Raw genomic sequence first — 26,183 nt, forward strand, 5'->3', positions numbered from 1 at the left:
TTTGGGGCCTGGTGCCGGCGGCTGCCCCTGTCCATGGTGCTGACACAGAGCCGGGCACTGGCAGTGCTGAACCGCGCGGAGTGTTATTGTCTAAATATTTGGATTTTCCCCTCTTTGCGAGCAAACAGTCCGAGACTTGTCTCAGCACAGAAGCTGGAGAACAGTTAGCAATCGCCCAAATATGCACAGGGATTTGTACAGCTGTGGAGAGCAGGCTATAAAACATTGTCTCTCATTTTCTTTTTTATAGGAACGGATTTTCCTAACGTTCTCCAACTACATCTTTACAGTTATCTTCCTGACTGAGATGACAGTTAAGGTAAACGTAGCTGGAGGATAAGTGTGCCTGTATTATATTATATTAGTGATATTTTATTACGGTGAACTTGCAAAACCCCTAGGTATACCAGCTATGAGCGAGGTGTATATTTTGACTCTTCCAAATCATATTCAAATACCCACCACACGCCTTATTCTGAGCACATTTTACATCAGAACAATTTCACTGAAGTTGCTCTTGATTTACACCGTTATATGAGCAATGGGATGCTTCAATTCAGCAATCCTTCCCTATTCAGCAAAGCTCTTGAACACGTGCTTAACTTCAACCATGCATGTAAGTCCCATTGTCTTCAACAACCAGTCGTCCTCAACAACCTAAGCAGCTATGTGCTTTCCAGAGGAGGGAGGGACTTAAGCACATTGAAACATTTTGCTGGATTTGAGGCAGGAGGCTCAGAAACCCATTGCTGTAAATCTCCCTTGTGTAATTCATAATCATCTCTCAGAATAATTGCTCTTTCTTTGGAAAGTTTCTCTAGTTTCTTTATTTGCAAAGCTTGTAAATGATTGCTTTGGGTCAGCCACTCTGAACCTTTACTCCAGCAGTCTGTAGGAATAAAATACGATCAAACTTTTTATGCCAGAGTTAAACATGTTAGGAACAGTTTTGTGCAGCTAGGTTTAGCTGCATTAAAAATATATCAGCTGTAAGGGACAATCTGGGATGTTTCTGCAGAGGTATTTTTACAATTCTTGCAATATAACACTTTGCTGATTTGTCTAATTAGGCTTCTATACTGGGAAGCAAATGGACTCACAGACTTGTATCTGTAAATAATGCGTTCTCAGCAGGTTGCTAACTGGAAGAAACATATTGGATGCGATAGTCATAATTTGTTGCAACTTGGTGTCTGGGCAGGTGGTGGCACTAGGCTTGTGTTTTGGGGAGAAAGCCTACTTGAAAAGCAGCTGGAACGTGCTGGATGGGGTGCTGGTTCTCATCTCCATCATTGACATCCTGGTCTCGATGGTGTCAGACAGCGGCACGAAAATCCTGGGGATGCTACGCGTTTTGAGACTGCTGAGGACACTGCGGCCCTTAAGGTAAGCAGAGGATGAGGAAGACCTAAAAGAATGTAGGGTGTGTGTGCCAAAGGAGGAGCTGAGCCTCTCCCACAGGCGGCAGCATTCGTGCAAGGGAAGGGGCGGGTGAGACAAGGGCACGGCGTCTGTCACCAGCGTTGTGCCCAGCCTGCTGCTGCTCTGCAGACAATGAGCGTCCACAGGTCCTGCAGAGCTGCAAGGAGCTCTGGGCGCTCGCTGTGTTTTGGGACCAGCCCCAAGTGCAGTAGTAAACTGATCAATGCCTCTTTTGCTCATTAAAACACACATCCCCTGCTATTTGTGTTCTCATTTGCTCTGTGTAAAGTGCAGCTTAACAGCTTCTTCTCCCCCTTTCCTTCAGGCAGTCAATGGCTTTTGTAACAGAGAAGGAAATTAGTAGCAGGTGGCAGATCATTTTTAAGGAAGCGAAGACTAAACCGTTGCTTAACCTAGAATGCAAAGAAGCTTTTTTTCCCTCAGTTCCCCATTAATTTTACAGAGACATTTATTTTGAAAATTGCCCAGACAAGATGAAAGCAATTGTCCTGCAAACTTGGTCCCCCATCTCTGACAGCAGGCGGTATCCCATGCTCCAGGGGCAGGCACCCCTCTGACAAGAACCTGCCCAAGGACCAGCCTCTTCCAAACAGGCATCTGTTTTGTCCTGTACCCCAAGGCATGAAGGTTTCTCTCCATGCTAAATGCAGTCCCTCTTTAATACCATTGTTGCTGCTCTTGTTATGCAGCAGCTAATAAACCTTCCTGCTCAAAGCGTCTTTGTGTGCCTGTCATATCTTACTGCTGCTTCCTTCATAAAAGGTTCGCTTTGAGTCAGGATTTTCTCTTTCAGGACAGAAAAACAGGACCCTGCTTCTGACAGAGATGTTGTTTTACTACCCCTGTGTGAATAATAAGTCTAAATAACAATGGCCGTGCCTATACATATATCTTTCAAATACTCTCAACACCTATGAAAGACATTCTGTTACATTGGGCTATGTGTATGTTGTGCCTGGTGAGTTTTAGGACGTGAGCTGCTTTAATAATTTTTATCTGGACAGATAGCGCTATTGGTGTGGTCCGGCTCCCTGACCATATGACTAGACCGTCTTCCTACGTGACTCCAATTCAGGCTTTTTTCTCTTCGTGTGTCCCCCGGCATCTCTGTGTCAACTGTAATTTCTGGGGGCAGTTTCTGCCAGGTTGCTGGTTCCGTAGATCTGCTCTGCTCTTCTGTTTTGGCTGATTTTTGATCCATGTTAAGAAAATCTACAAAATAATCTGGATAGCTCTGGGTAAAAGAAGGATCGATTTCCCATCTCTGAACTGTGGAATGCAAGTTTCTTTTTTGAGGCGGTGTGGTTAAATCAGATCTAGAGGAAGAGGCTTGGGTTGTGCTGAGCCCTGCTAGAGTCACTTGTCTGACCTAGTAAAAGCCCTGGATGCTTCTTTGTAGATCTGTAGGTCTGCCCGGCCAAGACCTGGGTCTTCGTTTACTAGAGCCTTTCTTTGCAGTCACCTATGTGCATGAGTAGTCTGCGGTTATGGGGAACAATCCACTGAGTAACTGCAGGCTGGAGGAAGACCTGCCATCTGGAGCATGTGCAGGATTAGGCTCTTCCATTGCTATTCCATTCCTGTTGGCATTTGATATGTTTTCTCAAGAGAGTGTATGAATGTTTTCAGCCAACATACTGCTTTCTACTACAAAGGAAATGTAAAAAGACAGCGACAAGCCCATTCCCTAAATGTGTTCACAATCAGTTCTATTCCCCTGTAATTAGATTTGTAGGAAATGAAAAAGCAGCCATCAAACTGGGGGCTTTTCAGTAAGTCATAAATCTCCACATGTGGAAACCTATCTGCCTCTGCGATGCACATCTGGGCTGCCCTGAGCACGCCTCTGCCCACTCTGCCTTTGCCGCGGGCTGCGCCGCGTGGCTCGGTGATCTGCCCAGGATGTTCAGCTGGATCAACATGGGATGACAGCCGGGACAGGCAACCTGAGGTCTTTGCACACCGTGGCTCCAGTCCCCGTGTCCCGGTGAAGTCCCCTGTGGAGACCAAGCCAATGTTTTTCCTTTCCAGGAAGGCGTAGGGCAGAGACCAAAGTGAATGCTCCGTCCCCACTGCAGAGGAGCTAACCCGGCTCCTTCTGTCCTCCCTTTCCATGGGCACTCAGGGACAGGGCTGCAGGGAGGACACCCTCAGTGAGAAGCCAAGCCATGGCTGCGCGGGTCACACTCAACTCGAGGGCAGGGACAGCCCTCATCGTCTCTGTGTTGGCTTTCCTGGTTGATGGTCTGAAAGGGTTCTCATTCTGTCTCTCATTTTCTCCTGTGAAAACACCCTGTTGCTTCACACAGCACACAAAACCACGCATGCTTGTGCCTTTTGCACAGGCATTAAAAAAACACTGGCCTGTGTGCCAATCACGGGCTTTTGATTGCATGATTGATTATCAGCCTCCAAATTGAATCCATGAGGATTCGAGCCCAGCTTTATGACCAGAATTCCAGAAATATATTCACAAAGGAGTGACATTTAAAGATGTTTCCATGACCCTCTGATGTTTCAGCCAGTAGAGGGATTGCTTATACAATAACATTCCTTCCTAATGCGTTCAACCTGCTGTTGTTGGGATCAAGTGTTGTAGCTTAAGATACAAGAGAAATCAAAATTGAAAATGTATTCAGAATTAATGTGGATGGACTTCAGTGATGTTTAACTCTCTACAGAGCCTGGGCTTTGACTTCCAAAGCAGATGGATAAATTATTCACTTTTCATACCATGTCAGTATGAAATAGTCATTTCATAGACTCTCTTCTGTCTATCATATTAACACCTTTGCTAGTTTTTTTTTAATCTGTGGAGGAAGGTGTTCATTAATATTGTTCTGCTACTTCATCTAAGTGCTACTTCTTCCGAGAGCTCTGATCAGGCTAGCAGGCTTAATGTTAGTAAATGTGCTCCAGCTGGAGTGAGGCTGGCAGTAGGTTTGGAGCGTCTCACGCCAGGGGTTTAACAGCATTGGGAATGCTGAGACCAGCAGAACCAGGAGGAACTTGAGGGATTAACATTTCTTCACACTGGAAGAAAAAAAAAAAACAGTCTCATTTCAATTTCCCCATTTGTCATATGCCTAATGCAGACTGGAATTGTCCTGAGTGCAACCTCGGCGAGTCTACGGCTCTGGCACGCCTGGAGGGCTCCAAATCAGCTGCATCCTTCAGCGATAAATTGCAGGAGCGGTGGGTCAGATAATATGAGTTTACAACCTGATGTCAGCAGGACCTTGGGCAGTATTGATGAGGCGTGGGGTGCTGTACGTTGACATATTGGAGCTGACACTAATAATCTGGAAATGCTGAGGATTTCATTGGCACTTCTTAGGGAGTTATCAGACTCTCAGGACAGCGGCAGGAGTCTTTGCAGAGACTTGCCTCGACATTGGATCAGGCCCTTAGTTTGAGGCAGCTTCAAGGTCTCAAGGTTTTCATTAGTAAGAACTATTATTTTTCAAAATCTTTTCAAAGTCTTCTCTCCCTGTAGGGCTGGAAACAGCACTGGCCTGAAGCTAAACTGGTGGCAGCTTTTACCCTCATGCACTCTCATTTGAGGAATTCCCTGGTTGATGAAAACCTGAAAGCAGCCAAATGCTGCAGTTTCTCAGTCCTTTTTTTCTCAACACACATGACTTTGTGAAGTCAGACGAGTAACCTCCTATTTTCTCTCTCTGCTGGATACCAAATAGTATCTCACAAGGGAAATCATTTTATTATTTCTGGAATAGGCTTTCTTAATAAGTGTTGGAGAAAATTATTGACTTTAGACTCTGGAGACTAAATTTCTTCCTTGTTCCCCAAAATTTAAGGATGCTCCAGTAGTTTAGATCACAGGCCTTCAATTTAGAAGACCTGACTTCGGTTCCATCCTGTGTGACAGTGGGCAGAATACCTAAGTCAAGATCCCTAAAGGCACCAAAGTACCTAATTTCCATCAAAATCATTGGAAATGAGGTGCCTGCATACCTCTAGGAACATGGCTTGTGGTCCTCCCATGCCTCAGTTTCCCATCTGGAGTTTGGCAGTCATTGTAGTTCACCCAGGACTGTGTGAGGATAATAGGTGAGGGATGGTGAGGTCTTTAGGCCATCCGAGGATCCAGAAGAGCAATTCAGCGCTAGACTGGCCAGCCCAATGCTTGCTTTGTGCACGCGGAGTGGGAAGAGCCCTTGCCCTGCGTACACGGCCTGTTAGGCTGGAGTATCCAGCTCACTGAGTCGGGCACGCTAACCTGCTGTCCAGCCTCCTCTGCTAGCTGGCCTCGGCTCGGCTTTCAGCATCGGTGCAGGTACAAAGTGGCAGCAGCAGCGTAGCTGACCCAGTGAGGACCTCAGCCTGGGCTAATTCACATGGGCAGTTTTGGCAGCCCATGTCTCCACACTGCCACGGTTGCATGGGGTCCACACCATCCCCTGGGGCATCTCAGTCTTGAGTAACCTTCTGCTCCCTGAGCCGTCTCACCCCCAGGCTTGTTCCCTAAAATAACCCAGATCTGAGCATCAGGAAAGCCGAGATGTCCGAAATAGGGAGCCACAGCAGCTACCTGGAAGAGACACCCAGCGTGAGGTGTGCATCTGCCTTTTGTGTTTCACTGGTAAGGGAGCGGATAAAAATACCACTATCTGTTTCTTTTTTAAACCGATAATTGATGAATTACCCTTGACATTTCGAGTAAATATTTAACCAGAAAAAAGAGAAATAGTTTTTAGCTTTTCAAGATACTGTTTAAAGCCAACGGTTTTTGAAAGACCTGGTGCCTGTGCACTGATCTCTGCAGTTTGCTAAACCTGTCGGCTCTGGGGCAGGAGAGGGTTGGTGCAGGCTTGGCTGGGGTCCCAGCTAGGGCCACGCATGTCGGGCATGTGGATGTGTCCGTGGGGACCTCTGCTGGGAGCACCATAGCCCGGGAGGGGGAGAGAGGAGGAGAACTTGGATCCTCTCCAGGCGACAAAACTCCAACTGTGCTTCAAGCGGTGCAGCCAGACTTGGGGCAGAACGGGAGAGGTGGTGAGAGCACTCCCATGGCAAAAGAGAGAACCAGGCAGAAAGAAGAAGGTGGGGAAGTTTGTGGCAGTTTTGAGTGCCAAGTGTTCAAAGGAGTCCCCAGCCAGTACCCAGAAGCACACAGGCGCTTCGCTCCCTCCGACTTACACAGCAGACAGCTATTTCTGCCGTAGGAAAGCACAGTTTCTATGGCATCGGTACAAATTGATTTACAGCGCTAGTGAAATGCTTAATTCCAGTTGGCATCAAGAGGAGGGAGACATGCAGCCTCTTCGGATGCCTTTCTCGGTCCCCCAGCTCTCCACCTGCAGCTCTGTGAGCCTGAATACCTCGTTCATCTTGCCCAGCAGAGTGAGATGGCTTCTCTAAATCACACAAGCCTTGTCCTTTCTTTGTAGTGTTGTCCTTGAGAGTATAGTACAGTTTTCCCTTTTTTTTTTTTTTACTTGCTTCACTCATGAAGTCCACGTTATTCTTCCCCAACCTTCCAATATGATCTAATCCTCTGTTATGAAATTCTGTGTGGTACCAGATGGAGAGGAGCTACAGAAACAAGGTTAGATGCCTGTGGTCCTGCTGGTGAAGTTTCACCTGGAGGACACCACTGGTTCAGTAGCTGAGGTTGTACAGTGGGTATAAAGCAGAGACTGTGATGGTCCTGAGGGGTAGCTCAGGTCTCTGTACACAGCAGCACTACAAGGACACGTACAGATTTTTTTCTTTTTTTTACACTGAGGGTGGTGAAGCACTGGCCCAGGTTGCCCAGAGAGGTGGTGGATGCCCCATCCCTGGAAACATTCAAGGTCAGGCTGGACGGGGCTCTGAGCAACCTGACCTAGTTGAAGATGTCCCTGCCCAGGGCAGGGGGGCTGGACTAGATGACCTTTAGAGGTCCCTTCCAACCCAAACCGCTCTACGATTCTATAATGACTACAGATGTGCAGGCAGCTGTGTAAGAGTGGCTGCTCCATTTCACAGACTGAGACAGGGACATCAAGAACCTTGCCCAAATCTATGCAGGAATGGACACTGGGAGGCCCTCTCTTTGCAGTCCTGGACAGGCTGCAGGCAGAAAGGTGTGTGTCTGTGGATGGCCCAAACCACGAGGCTGGATCCCAGGGAAGGTGCGATCAAGGCTGGAAACCTAGAGAGCTCTTTGAACCGAATGATAGGAAAAGGAAAATGCCAAGGCTTGAATATATTATAGTGAATGGTAACTAGAAGATGCTGATCAGCAAACGAATCAAGAATAGGTAGTGAGTTAGATTAAAACCATCATTCCAAGTTTGAAAAATATGGGCCTAGCCTATCTACCTTCCTTTCCTAGGTCCTTCTCCAGTGACTTTTCTGGCCTGGCTCCTCATATGTGGTCTCTTCCTCCTCTTCTTTTATGCACAGCTGTATGTGTAGGCAGAGACCCCTTTCCCTCACACACATCCATAATCTCACAGGTCAATCTTCCATAACTGCTTCTTCCATCGTGATTTTTTACTTCTTTGCCATTCTAAAAATTTCCCCAATGCTGTTTTCTCCGCATCTTCTATCTTGATAGGAGGCAGAACTGGGCAAGAACAGGACTAACACAGCTTTTGTGCTTACTTGCCCCCACAGAGTCATTAGTCGAGCCCAAGGACTGAAGCTGGTGGTGGAGACTCTCATGTCATCCCTGAAGCCCATTGGGAACATCGTGGTCATCTGCTGTGCCTTTTTCATAATCTTTGGGATCCTGGGAGTTCAGGTGAGTCCCCTGTAAGCCTCAGCAGCTAACCCAAAAGCGTAACGAGCCCCAGATGGCCCCACATCTGCGTATCTGTACCAATGGGCACACTATAAGCCTTTCTGAAACCGAACCAATGGGCTGTTTGGCCTTCTTGAGGAGTGGTCCTAGCGAGGAGGAAGCAGATTTCCCATTATTGGTCAGCCATTAAAAACTCATTAACAATTACAACCTAACAACAGTGGCCCAGCTACACGCATCCCTAGCCATAGCTGAAGGAGCAATAGTTAGGGTCAGTTAGCGGGGTTGGTTTTGCCTCTCTCTGGTTCCATCGAGGTTTTCTGCCCAGCTCTGGAAACGTGTGTTGGTTTTGAATCCATAACTTTGCCATAGTTAACAGCCTGACATGACTCGGACCCAAGGGCTTATGCGGCACTCGGTCCCCACCCCAGCAGCACAGCGTGGCCTTTCTAGTGCTCTCAAGACACATTTATTCCTGACTGCCCAGTCTTGGCTATGTGTCACTTGATGCGTTGAACTTTCTCGAAGCTTCCCTGTTGCGTGCAGTGATACAAAAGCCAACATGATGACCCCCTCAAAGGCACAGAATGGGCTTTCTTCATCCTTTCCCCACCACAAGGACTTCTGCTTTGCCTGCAGCGGGACATGAATCAAGCTATTTCTCCGCTTTCTTCCCCTGGCCACACCACAGAAGGGTCAGGCCTGAGGCATGACATGTACCACCAGAAAAACTCTGCTCAGGGAAACTGTCAAATCCCATTCCCATTCCATCTGGGAGATAACATGGGGACATCTCCCCTCCACCTTTCTTCTAGGTATAAACCAATGGGGAAATAGAAACTCTCAAAGCTGAAATTGTTGGTTTGTAAACTCCAGAGAGACCTTGACCTGGAGATTCATTCAGATTCTGACAGTTTGTGTAACTGAAAGCTTGCAGAAATAGAGATTTCTGAGTCTGCTTCCTGCCAGCTCTGCTGGCAATATCCTCAGTCCCAGAAGTGCAGAAACCTGGGGGAAAAGTGGCAGAGTTTCCAATGCAATTGGTTTCTCGTTACCTGAGAAGAAGAGATTGTTTCATATAAATATTCTGACGTAACACTTATTTCTTTCTGAAGTTTATCTGATCTGTCACAGCCAGCTTTGGAAAGCAGCTCTGTTTGGCTTTGTTTTGGAAAGGTGTCTTATACAATATTTTATACTAATGTACTCTTTAAATAATAAATACAGCATTGAAAATAAACAGAGAAGAAAATCATGCCATCCATAACCATCTCAGCAGCTAGGTTGGCTTAGCATTACAGTACAACAACATCCATCCATTATACTAAACAGATTCATAAAACTAAGCATATCCCATAAAACAATATAAAACTCAGACACAGGGAAATTTATGCCAAACAACAAAACTCGCAGTATGCTCTTTGAATTTCCTCCCTGCCAGTTGTGATGGCTTTCCCTAGTGACTTGCAGTCTTACGTTAAATTGTCATGACTATTGATGTGCTTAAGTGGTAGATACAAGCAAGACTGATCCTGTATTCAGGATGCAAAATTCTCAGTTAATATTTATGTCTAATCAGGTGTAAGATGAGGGCCATAGCTAATTTCTATAAAAAGATAGTCTCTCAAAGTTAGTTGGTTTTCCCATGTAAGTATAAACTGGGGATCAAACTAGAGGTTTTTAATGCTATTAAAATCCAGACGTCCAGGTTTCTAACAGTGTCTCCTATTGGCGAGACTGTTTTTATTGTAGAGCTTGTCCACACGTGAATAGTCATTAATAAGACACAAGAAATAGATTGATAAAACAAGTACAGTAGGAATCACTGAGTCTTTCACTTTCGGAAGTGCTAAAAGCTGAAGCACTGGCAGGGATCAGCATTTTTGCAAATGGGGCTTTGTATTTCCAAACCCCATTAGTAGCTGTGTTACTGCTCCCATCTGAGTGGCATTACAGTCCAGCTCCTGGAGAAGTTATATTTATAGACAATATATTTAAAAGAGTTGTTTACCTTCCTGCTTAATTAAAACTTTTCTCTGTGAAGACTGTATCTCCCCAGTCTGCCTTACCCACGGGTAGTGTTTCTCCATGGAAAGATCAGGGAATACTTCTCTTCTTGCATCCAGAAGTTTTATGACCGTATTGAGTGGTGATTAATTTTGCATGCCTAGAGAACATCCTTCTGCTGTTGATTTCTGAAGGAAATGCATGGAGCAATGTGTGGGTTTATCTTGTTCACTATTATTTCTACTGATACTTGTCTAGAACAACAGATCAAAACCCGTCAGCGTCTTTTCTCTGTATACCCAGGTGGTGTTTTAAGGAGCCTAGAGAGCAGGCTGCCATTTCCCCCCAAAACAGTAATTTCAATAGCTTCTGCCAGCAAATAAAACCAGATTTGTTGGATGTCTCCCAGGCTTTGATACCATCCATCCTGCTAGCATCAATCACCCTGTCTGAAGCAGTAATCATCCCCTGCCACTCTCTGTTCTGTGTGCAGGAAGCACCAGGTCTAGAATTAAACACATGGAGGCTCATGTTCCTCGTGCAGGTGTAAATCAGGAGCTGACTCCCCAGGAGTTGCGTCTCTCCTGGCTTACACCAAAGGAAATAAGCTCGGGATCAGGTACCCAGCACCAGTCAGGCTTGACTCCTTAAGCTCTGCACAAGGAATAATTTCAGAGACCCCTGCATGGACTGCAGAGCCTAATGACATCTGGAGAACAGCATTCAGGATCAGAGACCGGAGCTGGACTGACAGCAGTCTTGATTCAGCGAGAGCCCAACGTCACTCGCAGCAGCTCGGCTCCTCTCTGACGTGTCCCCTTGTGACCTCTAAGAGCGGAGCTTAGTCCGTCGCTGTGCCTCTTTAGTGCCACCTTTTCTCTGCTGACAGAGGGCCCCTGTTACATTTAATTTGTCGGTGACTCTTGAAACCAGCATCGTTAACTGGGCTGGAGTCGCCAGAGTGATCCCACGTGTGGCAAGAAGCCATTAGCTGGTCTGGGCTATTCGCCAGGGCCACACTTGAGCTGGTGACCCAGAAGCAAAGGCCTTTAGGCCAGTCTCAGATCACTGAACCAGACAACCTAATGCACGAGGTGGGTGTCCTAAACGATGTGAAATCATGCATTTGCTCATTAGGTGCATATTATACAGACTGCTCGCACTTAATAACCAGCACGAATGAGGCCGTTTCCCTTAACTTCTCTGGTCGGCGTGGGCTGTGCAGGATACCCCAGGAGAAATGCCCATCATCTGCAGAGAAATCCTATGGACCGAACCCTTACCTTTCCTCTCTTCTTTGCATGTTTTGCAGCTTTTCAAAGGCAAGTTTTTTGTCTGCCAGGGGGAGGACACCAGAAACATCACAAATAAATCGGATTGTACAGAAGCAAGCTACAAATGGGTCCGGCACAAGTATAATTTTGATAATCTCGGCCAGGTATTAATGGAATGGTAATCTGCTTCTTTGCTCCTTTACTTCCTTGACTTAAAACCTGTGCATTATTATCCCATGGGATTTTCTTACAGGGCACTAGCAGTCGCAGTAAATATTCAGTTCACATACACAGCATTCTGTCTCTGTAAATCCCAAAGGCAGTGTTTCCAAGCAGGCATACACTTCTTTTCAGAACAGAACAAGCACTTGTGGCTTCGTGGAGTACTTAATTGCTTCACTGCTACATAACAAACCAAATATATCTTGCAGAAGGGCTTGTCTAATAGAGCCGGACACTTTCAACCATCTCTGCAACACAGCCTTATTTTAGCAGCATGGTAAGGACTAATTAGTCGGGAGCAGTAGAGACCTGGAGGGTGGAAATGAAGCTGCTTTTGTCTTCAGCTTTGTGGTTTCCAAATTAGCGCTCATTGCTGAACCGGGCGCTGACATTGATAGGTTTTTGCTGCCAGGAGAAACCTTGGGCATCAAAGTGTCCCATTATCAGACAAGTAATGATAATCCCCAGACAGGAAAGGGCAAAGAGGAGTAAAATGTTACAGGTAGAAGAGCTTTAGTGCAACTACGTCTAACTTTTTTTCCATGTATTTCTAGGCTCTGATGTCTCTCTTTGTTCTGGCCTCCAAGGACGGGTGGGTGGATATCATGTACGATGGGTTAGATGCTGTGGGAGTTGACCAGCAGGTACGTGCTCTAGCAGAGCTGTAAGAAATGAGTTGTCAAAGGTCGCATGTTTTGGCTCTTGTTTTGCAAAATACTGTTGGCTTCCACAGTCAAATGGGGCTATGGGGTTGGGATCGAGGGAGCCGTTTAACCCAAGTCCTGGGGTGTGACAAGGAGTCAAGTGGAAAGTCTGGATTTGGACCTAGCCCTTTTCCTACAGATTTTGCAATACGACTGGTGTAACTAGTGTTAGGAGAACCGCACCAAAGTCAATGGTTTGACTTTTTAAGCAATTTGGACATGTCAGGAGAAAAGAAGTGCTTTGTGTAGGTACAGTTTTTCAGTGAGGGATTTACAATAGCTGCGATGGATGCTACTGTCCTGTTGTTGGCAGAACAGAGGTGGTGGTTCTGTCCTCAACGCGCTTTGTGTTTTGGGCGCATTCAGTTAAAATGTCTCAGAGGGCTCTGATTTTCAGGAAGAGCAGAGCACACTGAGCTGCCTCAAAGGGGCACCCAAGGGTTTTGTGGATGGGGCAGCTGTATCAATTTGCTCCCCCCCCCTTTTTTTTTTTTTGAGGTTCAGTTCACATTTGCCTTCCTCCACTTTGCAGCCAGTCATGAACTACAACCCGTGGATGCTCCTCTACTTCATCTCCTTCTTGCTGATTGTGGCCTTCTTCGTCCTCAACATGTTTGTGGGGGTGGTGGTGGAGAATTTCCACAAGTGTCGGCAGCACCAGGAGGAGGAAGAAGCCAAGAGGCGGGAGGAGAAGAGGCTTCGCCGGCTGGAGAAAAAGAGAAGGAGTAAGGAGAAACAGATGGCTGGTCGGTAGTCTTTCCACATCTTTCCGAGTCCTGCTTGACCTTCCACACGATCCCCTCCTCCCTCCCCTCCCTGCCTCATGTCTGGTGATCCTTCTTCTCCCAAAAGCATGTCTAGCTATAAAATTTGCATGAAGGAAATAGTGTCGTTTTAGGCTGAGCAAGGAGCCATGGAAGCCTTTTTAATGGCTGCATGATTTGCAATGACTTTTCCATTGGAGGTTATTTGAATTAAAATATAAGAATAATCAGACCTGGAGCTTCTTGGATAGCAGAGCTCAGTGTTACACAAATAGTGACAACTGCAAAGATCAGCAGTGCCGGATGGCACCATAAATCTTCTGAGTCATGAGCACTGTTGCTGATAACTGGATTCACTATTTGGTTTATTACAGCCTTGTAATGCCACAGTGATGTTACCTGTCCCATTTATCAAGCAGGTTTATTTATTGGCACAGTAGCACCACTGCTATTCAAGAGTGTAATAAAATAATGGAGCCATCTCATTCTAGTAATGCTTAAAAACTCCTTAGAGAAACATATCAATGCATTTGCTTGAGAAATACAGATTAGAAAAAAAAAGCAGTTGAGGAGAGTAACTAACTAGACAAAGTAGCACTGATGCAAATCGAACCAAACTCCAAACTGGACGTGCAAGCTTGCAGCCCTGCCTAGAGAAGGCTTTACAGGTGAAAGCAGGCTAGACCTCTGCTCTGCCAAGTCTCCAACCTGACATTGTCTTTTAGTCTTTTTTTCTTTTAATTTGGTTGAATAAGAAATAAGTCAGCCAGAGGCCACAGGTCGGAGGTACTCTTCTTCTTCTCGCATGCTCTCTCTTCTGACTGAACTTTCTCCGTTGCCCTTCGTGTCCATGGCCTCACGCTTTCCCTCCCTGGTCAGTCGCCTGCTGCTCTCTCCGTGTCCCCTTTCACGTCCCTTCTCTATCTTTGACAGACTTCAGTACTGTTTAAGAGGCTGTCTGATCAGGCGCTTGTTCCAAAAGCTGGTAATATTAAGGCTGTTTTATTATTTTTAATAGTCTAAGAGGTGTTTAATACCTGTGACAGGCTTAATCGTGCAACCACGTACCACAACGGTGTCTCAGCCTCTCTCAGTTCAGCACTTACCCAGCACTTGCCTTGGGTCACATCTTTAAGTCCCATGAGCTTCACAGGTTTTGTAACCAATAGGATGTATCACACCAGCCTCTGGACATCAAACTTTGGTTTATGCCGAGAGCCTGGCTTCCTCAGTGGTCAGTGGAAAGACGGAGGCTTCCCTCAAGAGCAGTGGAGGACACGTTAGACTGTTCTCAGTTAAGTGGGATACAGGTGGAAAGAATATTTTTTTTCTGTTTTTCACATCAAGGAAATGCCTAGAAAGCTTTTTCGGTCAGTCCAAGTTCCCAAACACAGTTTCAGGCTGATGAGTTAGAAAATGTTTTTAAAGGCTGGATAGAAAGATCCCTATTTAAAGTTGCAGTTTTGGAAAGCAGACATTTCTGTAGAAGAAAAATAGATGTTTAGTTATTATTAATGACCTTATTTGTAATGCTAGAGGAACTAGGTGAAGAAGAGACGTAAGTCTGGGCAATTTCCCAGCGGGAAGGAATCACAAACCGTCCTCGGAGATGCAGTTATTCATTCAGTCCTATGAAATGCCTAATTAAAGAGGCAATAAACAGCTATTTTACTGAAGATCAAATATTGCTGAGTATTCAATCGCCATAATAACCTTTCAAGAGCAAAGTATGAAGCCCTCCAAATCGCTTCAGAACAGTTTTCCCAATTTGCTTTCAGTGAAACGTTGGTTTTAATTGACCATGTCCAGCTTTGCCCTCGGAGGCAACAGATGTCATTGCTTAGCTTCATTCTGCATGGTGGGAACTTGCAGATGATACCAAGACTAGGGCTTTGATTATGCCAGTAACTGCCTGGGGGTTCCTTTCAGCTGGGCTTCCTGAGAGTCCCCAGATGCCCAAACCAACCTATGGATGTCAGACATAGACAGACGTAGACATCTAACTGGTTGCACGGTCATTTTTGATCATAGACTCTTCAAATGCATTTACCCAATTGGACATCTGAAAACCAGAAAAGCATGTGAGGTCCCAGCTCGGTGAGATGTAGGCAGATGCAGGAGTCATCGCTGTAAGGTGCGCTGGCTCAGCAGGACATGTACAAAGTCCATCCTTCAGAAGTGTCTTCTCCTTCATCGTCGTCAAGCGAGGGGGTTCTCAGGGATCTCTTGGGCTTCCACCTGTGTACGTGGGAGAAGCACAAGAGCCCTTCCTTTTTCACGATGAGCCCACGTACCTGAATCCAGCCTCCATGAGGCACAAGGAGAGGATCCCGCAAGGAAACATTGCCGGTAGAGGCACTGGAGAGCCTGAGAGCCGTAGGGACCTCTGACGGGGAAGGGAAGTCTTGCCGTGTGTCCTGCCGGATGATTAATGCCGTTTCGTTCTTTTAGATCTAATGCTGGATGATGTATTAATGGAGAGCTCAGCCAGTGCAGTGCAAGGTACTGGGAAGTCGGCACGTCTCGTCCCACTTGAATGGCAGTGCTGTGTCACTAACGGCTGGCCACCGCTGCTGTGAGGCATCCCACTAAACCGTGTGTGTGGTGCAAAGCTCGTTTGCTTACTTCATGGCACACGCATATCATTCTGAACTGCAGGTCTGCAGACCTGGCTCAGGACTGACACTTGCAAACCCTTAATTTACCCCTTGATCATGTTATGTTCTTCAGTATTACTTTTTTTCTGGTTTTCATTAAGACACTGTCAGACTTTTCATGGCTTTTTTTTTTTTCCCTCCTTTTTTTGTTTTTGTTCTTATTTTTTTTTAGAGAATAATGACTGGACTGTGAAATGGGTCCTTTATTGTTTACTCTAGCTTTCCAACCACCAACTTAGGAGTCTCTGAATAATTTGCAAGAGTGTCTCTGGAAGGCAGGCAGTCTCGCTTAGGGAGGTTATTTCATTATATCTCCAGCCCTCGCTCTTTGTTCCACGAACGCTGTGCTTCAGGGAGGCACAGTGTTTTTTCAGCAGGGTAAAATTCAGTATAGTGCAGAGCCTCAGTGCTTCAACGGAGAGGTCAACCCCACACCAACCCTCAGCGTGGACATGGGGTTTAGCCGTTGTGCTGCCCAGCTTGTAAATTCTTCATATTGATTGAGAGTTGCTCGATCCATGGCGCATCTTGTGAATTAAAAGCAATAAAGATGCCACCACAAAGCCTCTCCAGGTCCTGGTGGGGATGGACCAGCTGGGCTGAACACGGCTGGGGGTTTGACCTGGCCGTCCTGACCAGGGCTCGCTCACGTCTCTCTTTCCCGTCCCCCCTCACCAGCTCAGGGCTGCAAATCTGTCCCTTGCTCTTTTTATTTTTAGGAGAAGCTTTGATCTGGCAAGCATTTTGTTTAATTCATAACTTAAGAATATTAGCCTGAATAATTAAAGAGGCGCCAACATAGAAACAAATACAGCTGTAATTTTCGACAAAAATAATAAGCTAGGAAAATTGTGCCATTAAAACTCTCACCTGTGACCAAGCTCCCACTGCTTGAGATGGGAGCAGGGCTCCATCCACCTCTCACATATTGCAGGGAGTTTTGATTAAATAAAAATTGCAAGGTGAGGGCTATCAGCTTTCACTGCAGAGGATAACTCACGGAGATCGAGGTTCCTACCTTATATTTCTAAGACCTTGTTGGGAGTTATCACAACATGCTTTAATAAATCCTGAATCTCCTTCCCATTGCCATTCCTGGTATTTTTATTTCTTTGCCTTCCTTCTTGCTCTTCTTGGTAGGCCTCCTGTCCTCTCCTGCGAAACAGGGGCAGCACGAGGGGGGGTGTTGTCACTGGGTTTGGGGGTCTGTTTATTTTTTCTTCTTTTTATTTGTTTGTGACTCCTCTCCTGGTCCTACAGAGCTACATCAAGGCTGTCTTATTTTATTTTATTTTATTTTTAAGGCATCGAACTTATTCCAAACCCCTCCATTATCCCGCGCAGACTCAGAAAGACTCTTAGAGTTTGCCTTTAAAACATGTGCAATTGTCAGGTCTGTGCTTTGTGTTTCCTTTTGTTGTCTTTTCTTTGGATCCAGTGGTAGTGAATGTGCCATGCTGCTCTTCAGGCACCGGCGTGAGGGAATAGAAAGGTTTTATTTCTGAACCTGACTGTTGGGGACATTAGGGAATCAGTCCCGGGTGCTGTAGACGAACCTCCTGTGGTTCAATGAGAAATGTGGATTGTGACCCCAAAGCTTCCACACATCTCTGCACTTACAGAGGGCTTCTTTCCTCTCCCTCTGAAGATAAGATGGAGTAGTGTGTGTGCGTGTGTGTGTGCTGCTGCCTGGTGCTTAGTGAGATATTATAATTTTATTTTTTCCTTTTTTTTTTTTCCGAGTCTACATTCTATCACAACCGGAATCTTCTCAGTGGAAATAATTTATCATTTTCCATTTTGCTTTTTTTTTTTTTTTAATAAATCCATTCAGTACAATAAAAGCCAAGTAAAACGCTGTGTTTAAAAAAAGATCCTTCAGTGCAAACTACTTTTTAACCTAATAATATTCTTGATACAGTTTGTAAATCCAGCTGCGTCACGGGCTCACTGGTTTGCCGCTGTCCTCCAGATATACTCAGACCTGCAAAGTAGTTAATTCCCTTATTATAGGAGAAGGAAGAAGCTGGAGACAGTAATGGAATTGTCCCACTCTCGTGAATTCCAATTTCCTGTGCCCACGCACCTCCGTCTCGAAAGCCACCTCGGGGAAAGTGGCAATTTCTCTCTAGACAGGGCTATATTCGGAGGCAGCCGCTGTCCGGAGACATGCCCAGCCTGACTCCCCCCAAGAAAATGCAGTTAATGGGAAGAGAGCGGCCCCGGCCCCATCTCCCGCGGTGCCGGCAGAGGCCGGCTGAGCCCCGGGACCCTCTGGGAGCTGGCGGTGGCACTGCCCGGCAAAAACGGGGGTGCCTCCAGCGCTGCTTTGCTGGTCGCTGGTGCCATTTCACGGGTCATGTCCTAGAGCTGTCAGACGAACAGCGGCATGGGGCTTAATGCCCCAAACCTGGGCTGTGATCGCTGAAGCCGAAGGGAGAAGTTGGAGCAGGCTTAGGAATGGGAAATGTTCTTCCTGCAACAGCAATGGTCGCTGCCTTTCCAAACGGGCAGGAGAGGACGGCGATGAGTTTGGCTACCCCAGGACACAGGCTGGGGCTGCCGTGCTCTGCCTCCCAGCCCTTGTCAAGGGGATCAATTATAATCCCACGGGATGATGCCAAGAGGAGTACAGAATGTCTGCTTGGGAAACAACTTGAGTTGAGAGCCCATGAAAAATGATAAATTTAAACCGAGTGCCCCCCCTGCCAGGCACCCGCTCCCCTTGCCGGCACGGTCCCCTTAGACCACCATCGCCCAGGATGAGCGGGCAGGTGGGACTCTCCCAAACCAGCTCTCAACCAGCTGCAAAATCTCCTTCCTGCCTGGGTGAGGAGGAGATTGCTCAGGATCCACTGTCTGAGCTGATTTTCTCCAGTGTAACGATATCTAAATTTGAGCCACTTCTCCCTCTCCCCTACCCCTGGCCTCCAGTCACGGTGAAGCAGCTTGATTTACACCCTGTTTACCAGCCTGATGTCTCATAGTGGGCTTTTGCTGTTATTTCCCCATCTTCTCACATTCTCATTCTGCCAATTCTTCTTTTGTTCGTTTGCTCTCCTCCTCTTTTCTTTAACGCCATGTGTGCCGGGAAGCCAAGTTAACCTTTCCAGTAATAACCGAGACTAACCCAGAGCTCTTGTTGTTCTTGACACAGTGTATTGTAACAGTACAGTAATGTGGTGTTGTGTTAGTTGTGAAGTTCACCACCTGGAGTTTAACAGATGTCTGTATTTCCCAAGATGTTGGTATTGTTTAGATCTTTCCTGCAATAATTAGAAAGGATGCTGTGTGATAGGGGGCACGGGCTTTGCACTTGGGTGATTACACGTGAGCAACACCCGACTTCTCTGCAGAACTGCGCAGGTCGGGTTAAATAAATAGTATTTATACAATAGCAAGAAAATGGTTTATCTGTTCAGAAAGTTTCCCTGCCCGCCTAGACACAGCAGCTATTTATCTATAGTCCTCGGACAGCATGCCAGCTCGCGTGTGGTTCATCTCACGGTAGTATCTGTATTGCACTAATATGCATGGCCAGCATGCGGCAGCCGGCGCGGTGAGTGGTGGCATGATTCATGAACAGGGTTGACAGATCCCCTCTTAACAAAGTTAACGGGGAAGGATGAAATATTTACTAATGGTAATCTTCTAAGGCTGCAAGCGCATCTGCAACAGCAGCATCCAGAGACGTTTGGCTGTGGAAACCTGGGGGCGTGTGCTGGGAAAGGTGAAAAGGAGCTTTGGCATTTGGGAGAGGGGGGATGCGAAGGGGGAGAGCCTTGGCAGACACACGAACAATTAGCAACCCTGCTTATAAAGCCATGCACTGGCTAATCCAGGTGCAGGAGCCCTGCACGGGAGACATTTTACAACCTCTCTCTAAATCCTCTCTCTGTTCTAACGGCGTCGGTGCTATTCTGTAGGATTTGGAATTACCTGTCAATCAAAGCTAAGAAAAATTTGAATTCCAGTGTAATTATTCATAAGTAAATCCACTGCAAGAAAAGGCAGAAACATTGACGTTTTTCTTTTTGAATGTGAATTATACATAAATGTAGAAGAAGTAAGTGATCCAATTACGATGGTGTTTCTTTCTGAGATGATAAGTTGGTTCATAAAAATAGGTCCTATTCCTAACCTAATTGTATTCAAACATTTTAGTTAATTTGCTACTCATAATTTAGCATAATATGATCGAGATATCTTGACTTTATGGAGATTTATGCAGATTCTGAGATATCTGACAAAGTCTTATGAGTGAGTCAGCAGCTACCAGTCTGCTTTTTTGTAAGCACTCAATAGCTTCAGCATGAAAATTCATTTTATAGACCTTTTCATCGATATCGTGCTTTAGCACTCAGGTACAGATCACCTAAAGCACACTGCAGATCAGAAAGTGAATATTAATAGTGCCTTTCGTTTGATGACACTGAAGCAGAATTTTGGGCATTCCAAACCCCTACAGAATAAAACTGCTGAGTGATTTGTCTCTCTGGTCCCTGGGCTGTAAGGGAAAGGTCTGTCTCTATGGAACAAACAAAACTTCTCTGATTTTTCAGGATCCTGTTGCAAAACAGGGAGCGCATGAAAACATTAAATCTATGGGTTTGATTGCAATATCATTGGCTATTGACAAAGTGAATTCTATTTCCAGGCAAAATTTAATCTTCTAAAATTAGTTTTCCCTGAGGGCACCCCAAACCTGTGCTTCGTGGCTTCATTCTGCCCAACTTTTTGCTTAGAGTAATGTATCAAACTGTACATTTGCTCAGCAGCACTAAATATCAAGCCATATAATTCTTACAGCTCAATAATTTTCATAACCAGTTGATCATCTAATTATGAGAGTAATATTATACTCTGACATATTCAAGACAGTCCTTTCCACTTCAATCTGCATTATAATGCCTCCTTGAAAATTGTACTGAATTATATACTCAGCCTTGGCATTTCCTCATTAGAGATTAGGTGAGTAAATGAGTTTATCTCTAGGAACATTCGGGGTCTGAAGAGCATGTGTCATCCCTGAGGCAGCCGAACACGGGAATGAGTTGAACAGTGAAATCTGTACTTTGATAATCTTGTCTAAATGGAGGATCATTATTTTCTAATCGCTAAGGCTGACTGATCAGTTTTCCTTGGTATTTTTATGGACCATTTTTCAGGGCTCTGACAGCCAAAGTGTTGAATTTTGTTCTCTCTGCAGTTTACTGCAAAGAGCATAATATTTTTAAGCCATTGTTAGTAAAATCTGTCCCCACTATCTGACCATTAATTGGACTTTTGGATACTTTGGGGACTTTTAAGATCTTTTAAGATCAGCAGAAGCAAAAATTGTTGTTTTAATTTAAATTTAATTTAAATTTCCCTACAGGGAAAACATTCCTTAGCAGCACAATAGTCCCAGATCACCTCATCCCTGATGCCATAAGGCTGAGTATAGCGCATGTCCCACTGAAGATGTTTAATGGATGTAAGATGACGGGAGCCCTGCTGTGTATTAAAAATGGTAACATGCCAGCAAGAAAAAAGGGGAAGGAAAAAAAAGACAGCATGTTGCTGTAATCGGTCTAGAATTTATCTTCTTTGGAGTTGGAAAGTGAGGGTGCATCAACTTCAGAAAGACGCAGAGAAATGACTTGACGTGCCTCTCCGCTCTCCTCCTCCCCGCTGCAGAAGCACAGTGTAAGCCCTACTATTCGGATTACTCCCGCTTCCGCCTCCTGATCCACCAGATGTGCACCAGCCACTACCTGGATTTGTTCATCACTGGAGTGATCGGCCTCAACGTGATCACCATGGCCATGGAGCACTACCAGCAGCCAAAGGTACTGGGACAGAGAGGGGGAAAAAGCAGTGGGGGGACATGCTCAGCCGTGGTGGGATGTGCTGATGGGCAGAGTTAAGGCCAGTTGTGCTGTTAGACCTCGGGGCCCCCATTCACCGTGCCCGACCTGGCCCTTTGCCCCGTGGAGCGTACCCATCCTCCATCTGGCTTCCAGCTCAAACCATGGCTTTTGGTATCTGGATCCCGTTGCACCTCTCTCTTCTAGTTAAGTGGAAACAGACTGCTTTGAAAACAAGGATGGGAGCAGGTTGGTTTGGTTTGCTAGACGAGATCGTCTTTGAAATCTTCCATTTAACTTAGGTTTTCCACCAAAAAAAGGAGAAAAAGGAAAAAGAATAGTAGAATTTGTGAAATGTTTCTTTTTGCAAAGTTTCTTCTAAATCCCCAGTTTTCACAGGCACTGGATTCCATGCTGGTCTTTAAAATACATTTTAATATATTAGTGTGCTAAGTTCCTGGGTCTTTGTCATACTCTGAAAATAAAAACAGCCTGTCTTGGGATGTCAAGTCTTTTGTGCATAAGAATGAAATGGAAATAGCTGCCTTTGCCATGTAACTTGTACTTATTTTTATTAGCCACTTTCAGAATGAATAAATATAGTACACAATAGGAGGAAATATTCTTTAAGACTAGACAGGACTTGAATACTTAATGTAAAAAACCCAAACAACCAAGACATGCAAGCGAGGGGAAAAATATCCTCCAGCCTATCATAAAGAATCCAAAAAGTGAAAGGGCACAAGCCCAATTTATTTTTTCTGTTCAGGTCACCTTTAAATACCCTGGAAGGCTCATTGCATGATTCAGTCATTTGGTGATGAAAAAGGTTGTTGGCTAAGGAGCCTGTATTGGAATTGCCTTGGGTGTGCGTCTTGCCGCAGTCGTTTTGCAGCTACATTTTCTCTTGTATTACAAAAATGTTGGGCAGGCTTTTGGTTTTAATTTTCTTTAGGAAAATAACATTTTGTCTTTAAGCCTCTGGTACGCAGCGTCTGGGTAATAACTCCAAGCTTGGGCTGTGCTGGGATGACAGCACCGTTAGAGCCATGCACGTGCTTGAGAGCCCTGCTGAATCAGGGCCCCGAAATCACTCTGGTCTGGGTGACTGATGGCTGGGATCCTGCGGGTATTTAAAAGGCTAAACGTACCGGAGAGCTTTATATCCAAACTAACAACTGCTCAGCATGTTGGTGCTGAAGGGGGTCAGTGGTGGGATACCCTGGGATGCCCTGTGGATGAGATCCCAGCCGGAGATGCTGTGGCTGCCCGTGGAGAGGAGGGGCTGCCGTGCGCATAGAGGTGGTTCAAGTAAAGAGCTACTGGGCAAAATCTGCTTTTGCCAAATAAATATGCTCGTTTGATGCTTGTTTGCTGGCAGAGCCCAGGTCCCCTGCAGGATGACAGGGAGGCTCGTTCAGAGCCACAGCTTCCTTTGGTGGCTGGGCTTGTACTTCTTGGGCAGGTGAGGTGGTTTTCATCCATGGATGCTTGAAGCTAAACTGTACCGTGAAGGCAGAGTGCGTGGCTTAAATTCCCTCTACTATGATTTCTCCCTCTTGGGGATCAGTAAGTCTTATTTTTGGTCTGAGAGCACTCTGTTGCCATCTCCCACGTTCCCTAACAGTGCTCTGGACACAGTTATTACCATCCCATTTGATGGACATTACTTAAGAGGCCATGCAGGATGCTGCTACCACAGCGGTCCTTCACAAGCAGGACTTTTGGGATGAAATAATCTCTGTCATGGCTTAATGCCTGACAGTGCAGGAGTTGTCACAGCCAGGAGGCACCTGTAGTTAATGGCCAGGCTGTGACACCTGCAGAGGGAAGCGTGAGCAGAGGAAGACCCGAGGCACTTGTTCCTGCTGGCATGCCATCCCTCTCTCGTGCTCCTTGCCAAAAGCTCAAGGTGAGGAGTAAATGACAGGCTGTCACGAAGAAGCCATTTGGCCAGCGCTTGCATGGTCCCGGCCAGCCCACAGCTTTTGCAGCAGTGCACAAACGAGCAAGTGGGATGAAATTCAGCTTTCTGCCGAGAGCACGAGGGTTTTTGCGCTGCTGACACCTGCAAATGCAGCAGCTCTTACCACTCACCCGAGCAATCCCAGCTGGGGCTGTGTTACTGCCGTGGGGTTTGAGTTGTGCCTTGGGTTTGCGTCAGCCCCTCCTGGGAATTATATCAGCTGGGTTGGGGCCAGGCAGAAATGCAGTCTGTGCACTCCCTGAAGTACTGGGACTTTTCCCTGGGACATTTGTCATCGGAGAGAGCCCACGGTTGGAGGCTTTTATCTGTAGTTTGGAAATGAGTAACTGGTGAAAGAAGAGGAGGGCAGGTTTGCGGGCAGCAAAGCCCCTCAGCAGAGCTAGCATCTAACCCCGGTCCTGTGTCCACATCCCAGGTTCTTGATGAAGCCCTGAAGATTTGCAATTACATCTTCACCGTTATCTTTGTCCTGGAGTCTGTTTTCAAGCTTATCGCCTTCGGGTTTCGTCGCTTCTTCCAAGACAGGTAACAAAAGCTCCACCTTGACCGCGGGGGCAGCAGCAGGTTTCTGGAGACAGCTGCCCAAATTCAGTGTCCTGGACCCCGATGCTCTTCCTGGTGATGTCACTCTGACACGTGTGAACGCTCTTTGGTGTGACTGATTGAAACCTGGGTAGGTGGAGGCTTGGGATGTGAGTTGGAGAAAGGATCGTGCATGCCGAAGAGTGTGATTGCACCGCTTTGGCCCTTGGGGGTGGACAAAATAGGAGTGCGGCTCACACCGAGCAGCTGGTTCTCTTCTCACACCAGTTCCATGTCCATATAATCAAGAGGACCTGGTGAAGCAACAAAATTTATGCCAAGAGAGAATCTGGTCCTGAGTGGAAATGAAAGAGAAAAGGGACCTCTTTATAAGCAGATGCTCAGCAGCAGATGAAATTGCTTCTTTTTCTAGATTTTCACTCCCTTACCTCACAAACACAGATTTTACGTCCTTGGTGAATCTTTCTCCACCCATTTCTGCCTCCTTCAATGTTAATACCAAGAGCGCTGGCACTGAGCAGGACTCGACACGAGCCCTTCAGCAGCCGAGGGATGGTCCTACCCTTCGCCCCACGTTTCGGGTGTCCATGCTGGGATTACGCCTCCCACCAACCTGGCATGAATCCACGGGGTCTTCACTTTGCCCAGTGTGATTTTTGTTGCAAGGACTGGACACGGGGTCCGGCTCTTTCTAGGGCAGATCTCACGCTGAGGTCCACGAGTGTCGTGTCTAGAAGTGGCCGGACAGATACTGCAGCGTCTCCCCTGAGGTCTGCAGCCTCTGGGTAGAAAACTGCCCAGCTTTTGTTTCTGTTTCTCCTCAGTCAAGAATATCTTTGGAATTGGCTGATTTTCTAATGAGATGCATTAGTTATAATGATTTCATAACACAACTGCTTTTGTATAATACCCTCAGAAAAATGCTGCAGATTCATTTGAGTGCTAGAACCATTGAAATGACTGGAATTCGTGTGAAACAAGCTACCTCCCCTTGCCAGCTTCTTAGTAGATGTTAAACTTCATTTTGTGTTGTCTCCAGATGGAACCAATTAGATCTGGCAATCGTGCTGCTGTCTATCATGGGCATCACTTTGGAAGAGATCGAGGTGAATGCTTCGCTACCAATTAACCCCACCATTATCCGAATCATGAGGGTTCTCAGGATTGCTCGAGGTGAGACGAATAAAGCAGAATTAACTTGTGTTTGAGGTGCAGGGTCCCCTCCAGGAGAGAGTTAAGCGTTGGGAAACGGTTCTGGGGCACATCCCCATCACGATGTGCATAGTTCTGGCATCAACAGGCTGTAAACAAATAAAAGAACAATGGGGGGAAATACTTGCGAGGAGCCAAAAAGCTGAGCCAGCTGACCATGTGTTTCTATCTTAAGAGGATTTGAAGGCTGAGAGCTTAGAAATAAAGGAGAAATAGCTGTGGCTTGTAACTCCCAGAGATGTACCTGGAAAAAATATGCCAGTCAAATCAAAGTCATCTCTAACAGGGATTAGAGAACACAAGCTCAAGGACGCTGGCTTTAAAAGACAAGCATCTAATAAATTTAATTTCCCATGGGACTTTACATCTCACCACTTGATGACAAAGCATGCCTCATCACTCTGCATCCATCTGTCCCCTCAGACTTGTAATGACACTGTAAAGCCAGCTTCTTCAGGGCCTGATTTTTCAGAACAAGGAGGTCTCAGGGCCAAACGATGAAGACGTAAAATGTGAGTGCTCAGGCCCTTAATAAAGTACTCCCAGGCCCTCCTGAAGGGCAACGTTGTGCTCTGAGGCATAATTGCTATAATTGCAGCTCTCATCTAAGCAAAGAAGAAACTGGAGGAGAAATGAAATGGTGCGGTGTCTCAAGGGGGAAAAAAAAGTGTTTTTCCCGTGCATTGGATCCCTTTCAGAATTAAAAATACATGTGTTTTCCAATTGGAAATGCAACCTTCTGGAAGAGATGTGTAAATCAGCTCCTCAGT

The 26,183-nt window shown here is 46.1% G+C and overlaps 1 protein-coding gene across 1 annotated transcript in view; it reads left to right on the top strand.

The window, feature by feature from the left end:
• Nucleotides 1-26,183, top strand: part of CACNA1G (calcium voltage-gated channel subunit alpha1 G) — a 102,093-nt gene that overhangs the window by 57,055 nt on the left and 18,855 nt on the right. Inside the window, exons 22-31 of the mRNA XM_019472170.1 lie at nt 251-319; nt 1,202-1,386; nt 8,068-8,194; nt 11,514-11,639; nt 12,252-12,341; nt 12,934-13,147; nt 15,617-15,667; nt 21,502-21,653; nt 24,074-24,183; nt 25,241-25,374. Of these exons, the coding sequence (XP_019327715.1) occupies nt 251-319; nt 1,202-1,386; nt 8,068-8,194; nt 11,514-11,639; nt 12,252-12,341; nt 12,934-13,147; nt 15,617-15,667; nt 21,502-21,653; nt 24,074-24,183; nt 25,241-25,374 (1,258 nt within the window). The remainder of the gene's footprint in view (nt 1-250; nt 320-1,201; nt 1,387-8,067; nt 8,195-11,513; nt 11,640-12,251; nt 12,342-12,933; nt 13,148-15,616; nt 15,668-21,501; nt 21,654-24,073; nt 24,184-25,240; nt 25,375-26,183) is intronic.

The sequence above is a fragment of the Aptenodytes forsteri genome, unplaced genomic scaffold, assembly GCF_000699145.1.
Source record: "Aptenodytes forsteri isolate BGI_AS27 unplaced genomic scaffold, ASM69914v1 Scaffold563, whole genome shotgun sequence".
In the NCBI taxonomy this organism is placed as follows: domain Eukaryota; kingdom Metazoa; phylum Chordata; class Aves; order Sphenisciformes; family Spheniscidae; genus Aptenodytes; species Aptenodytes forsteri.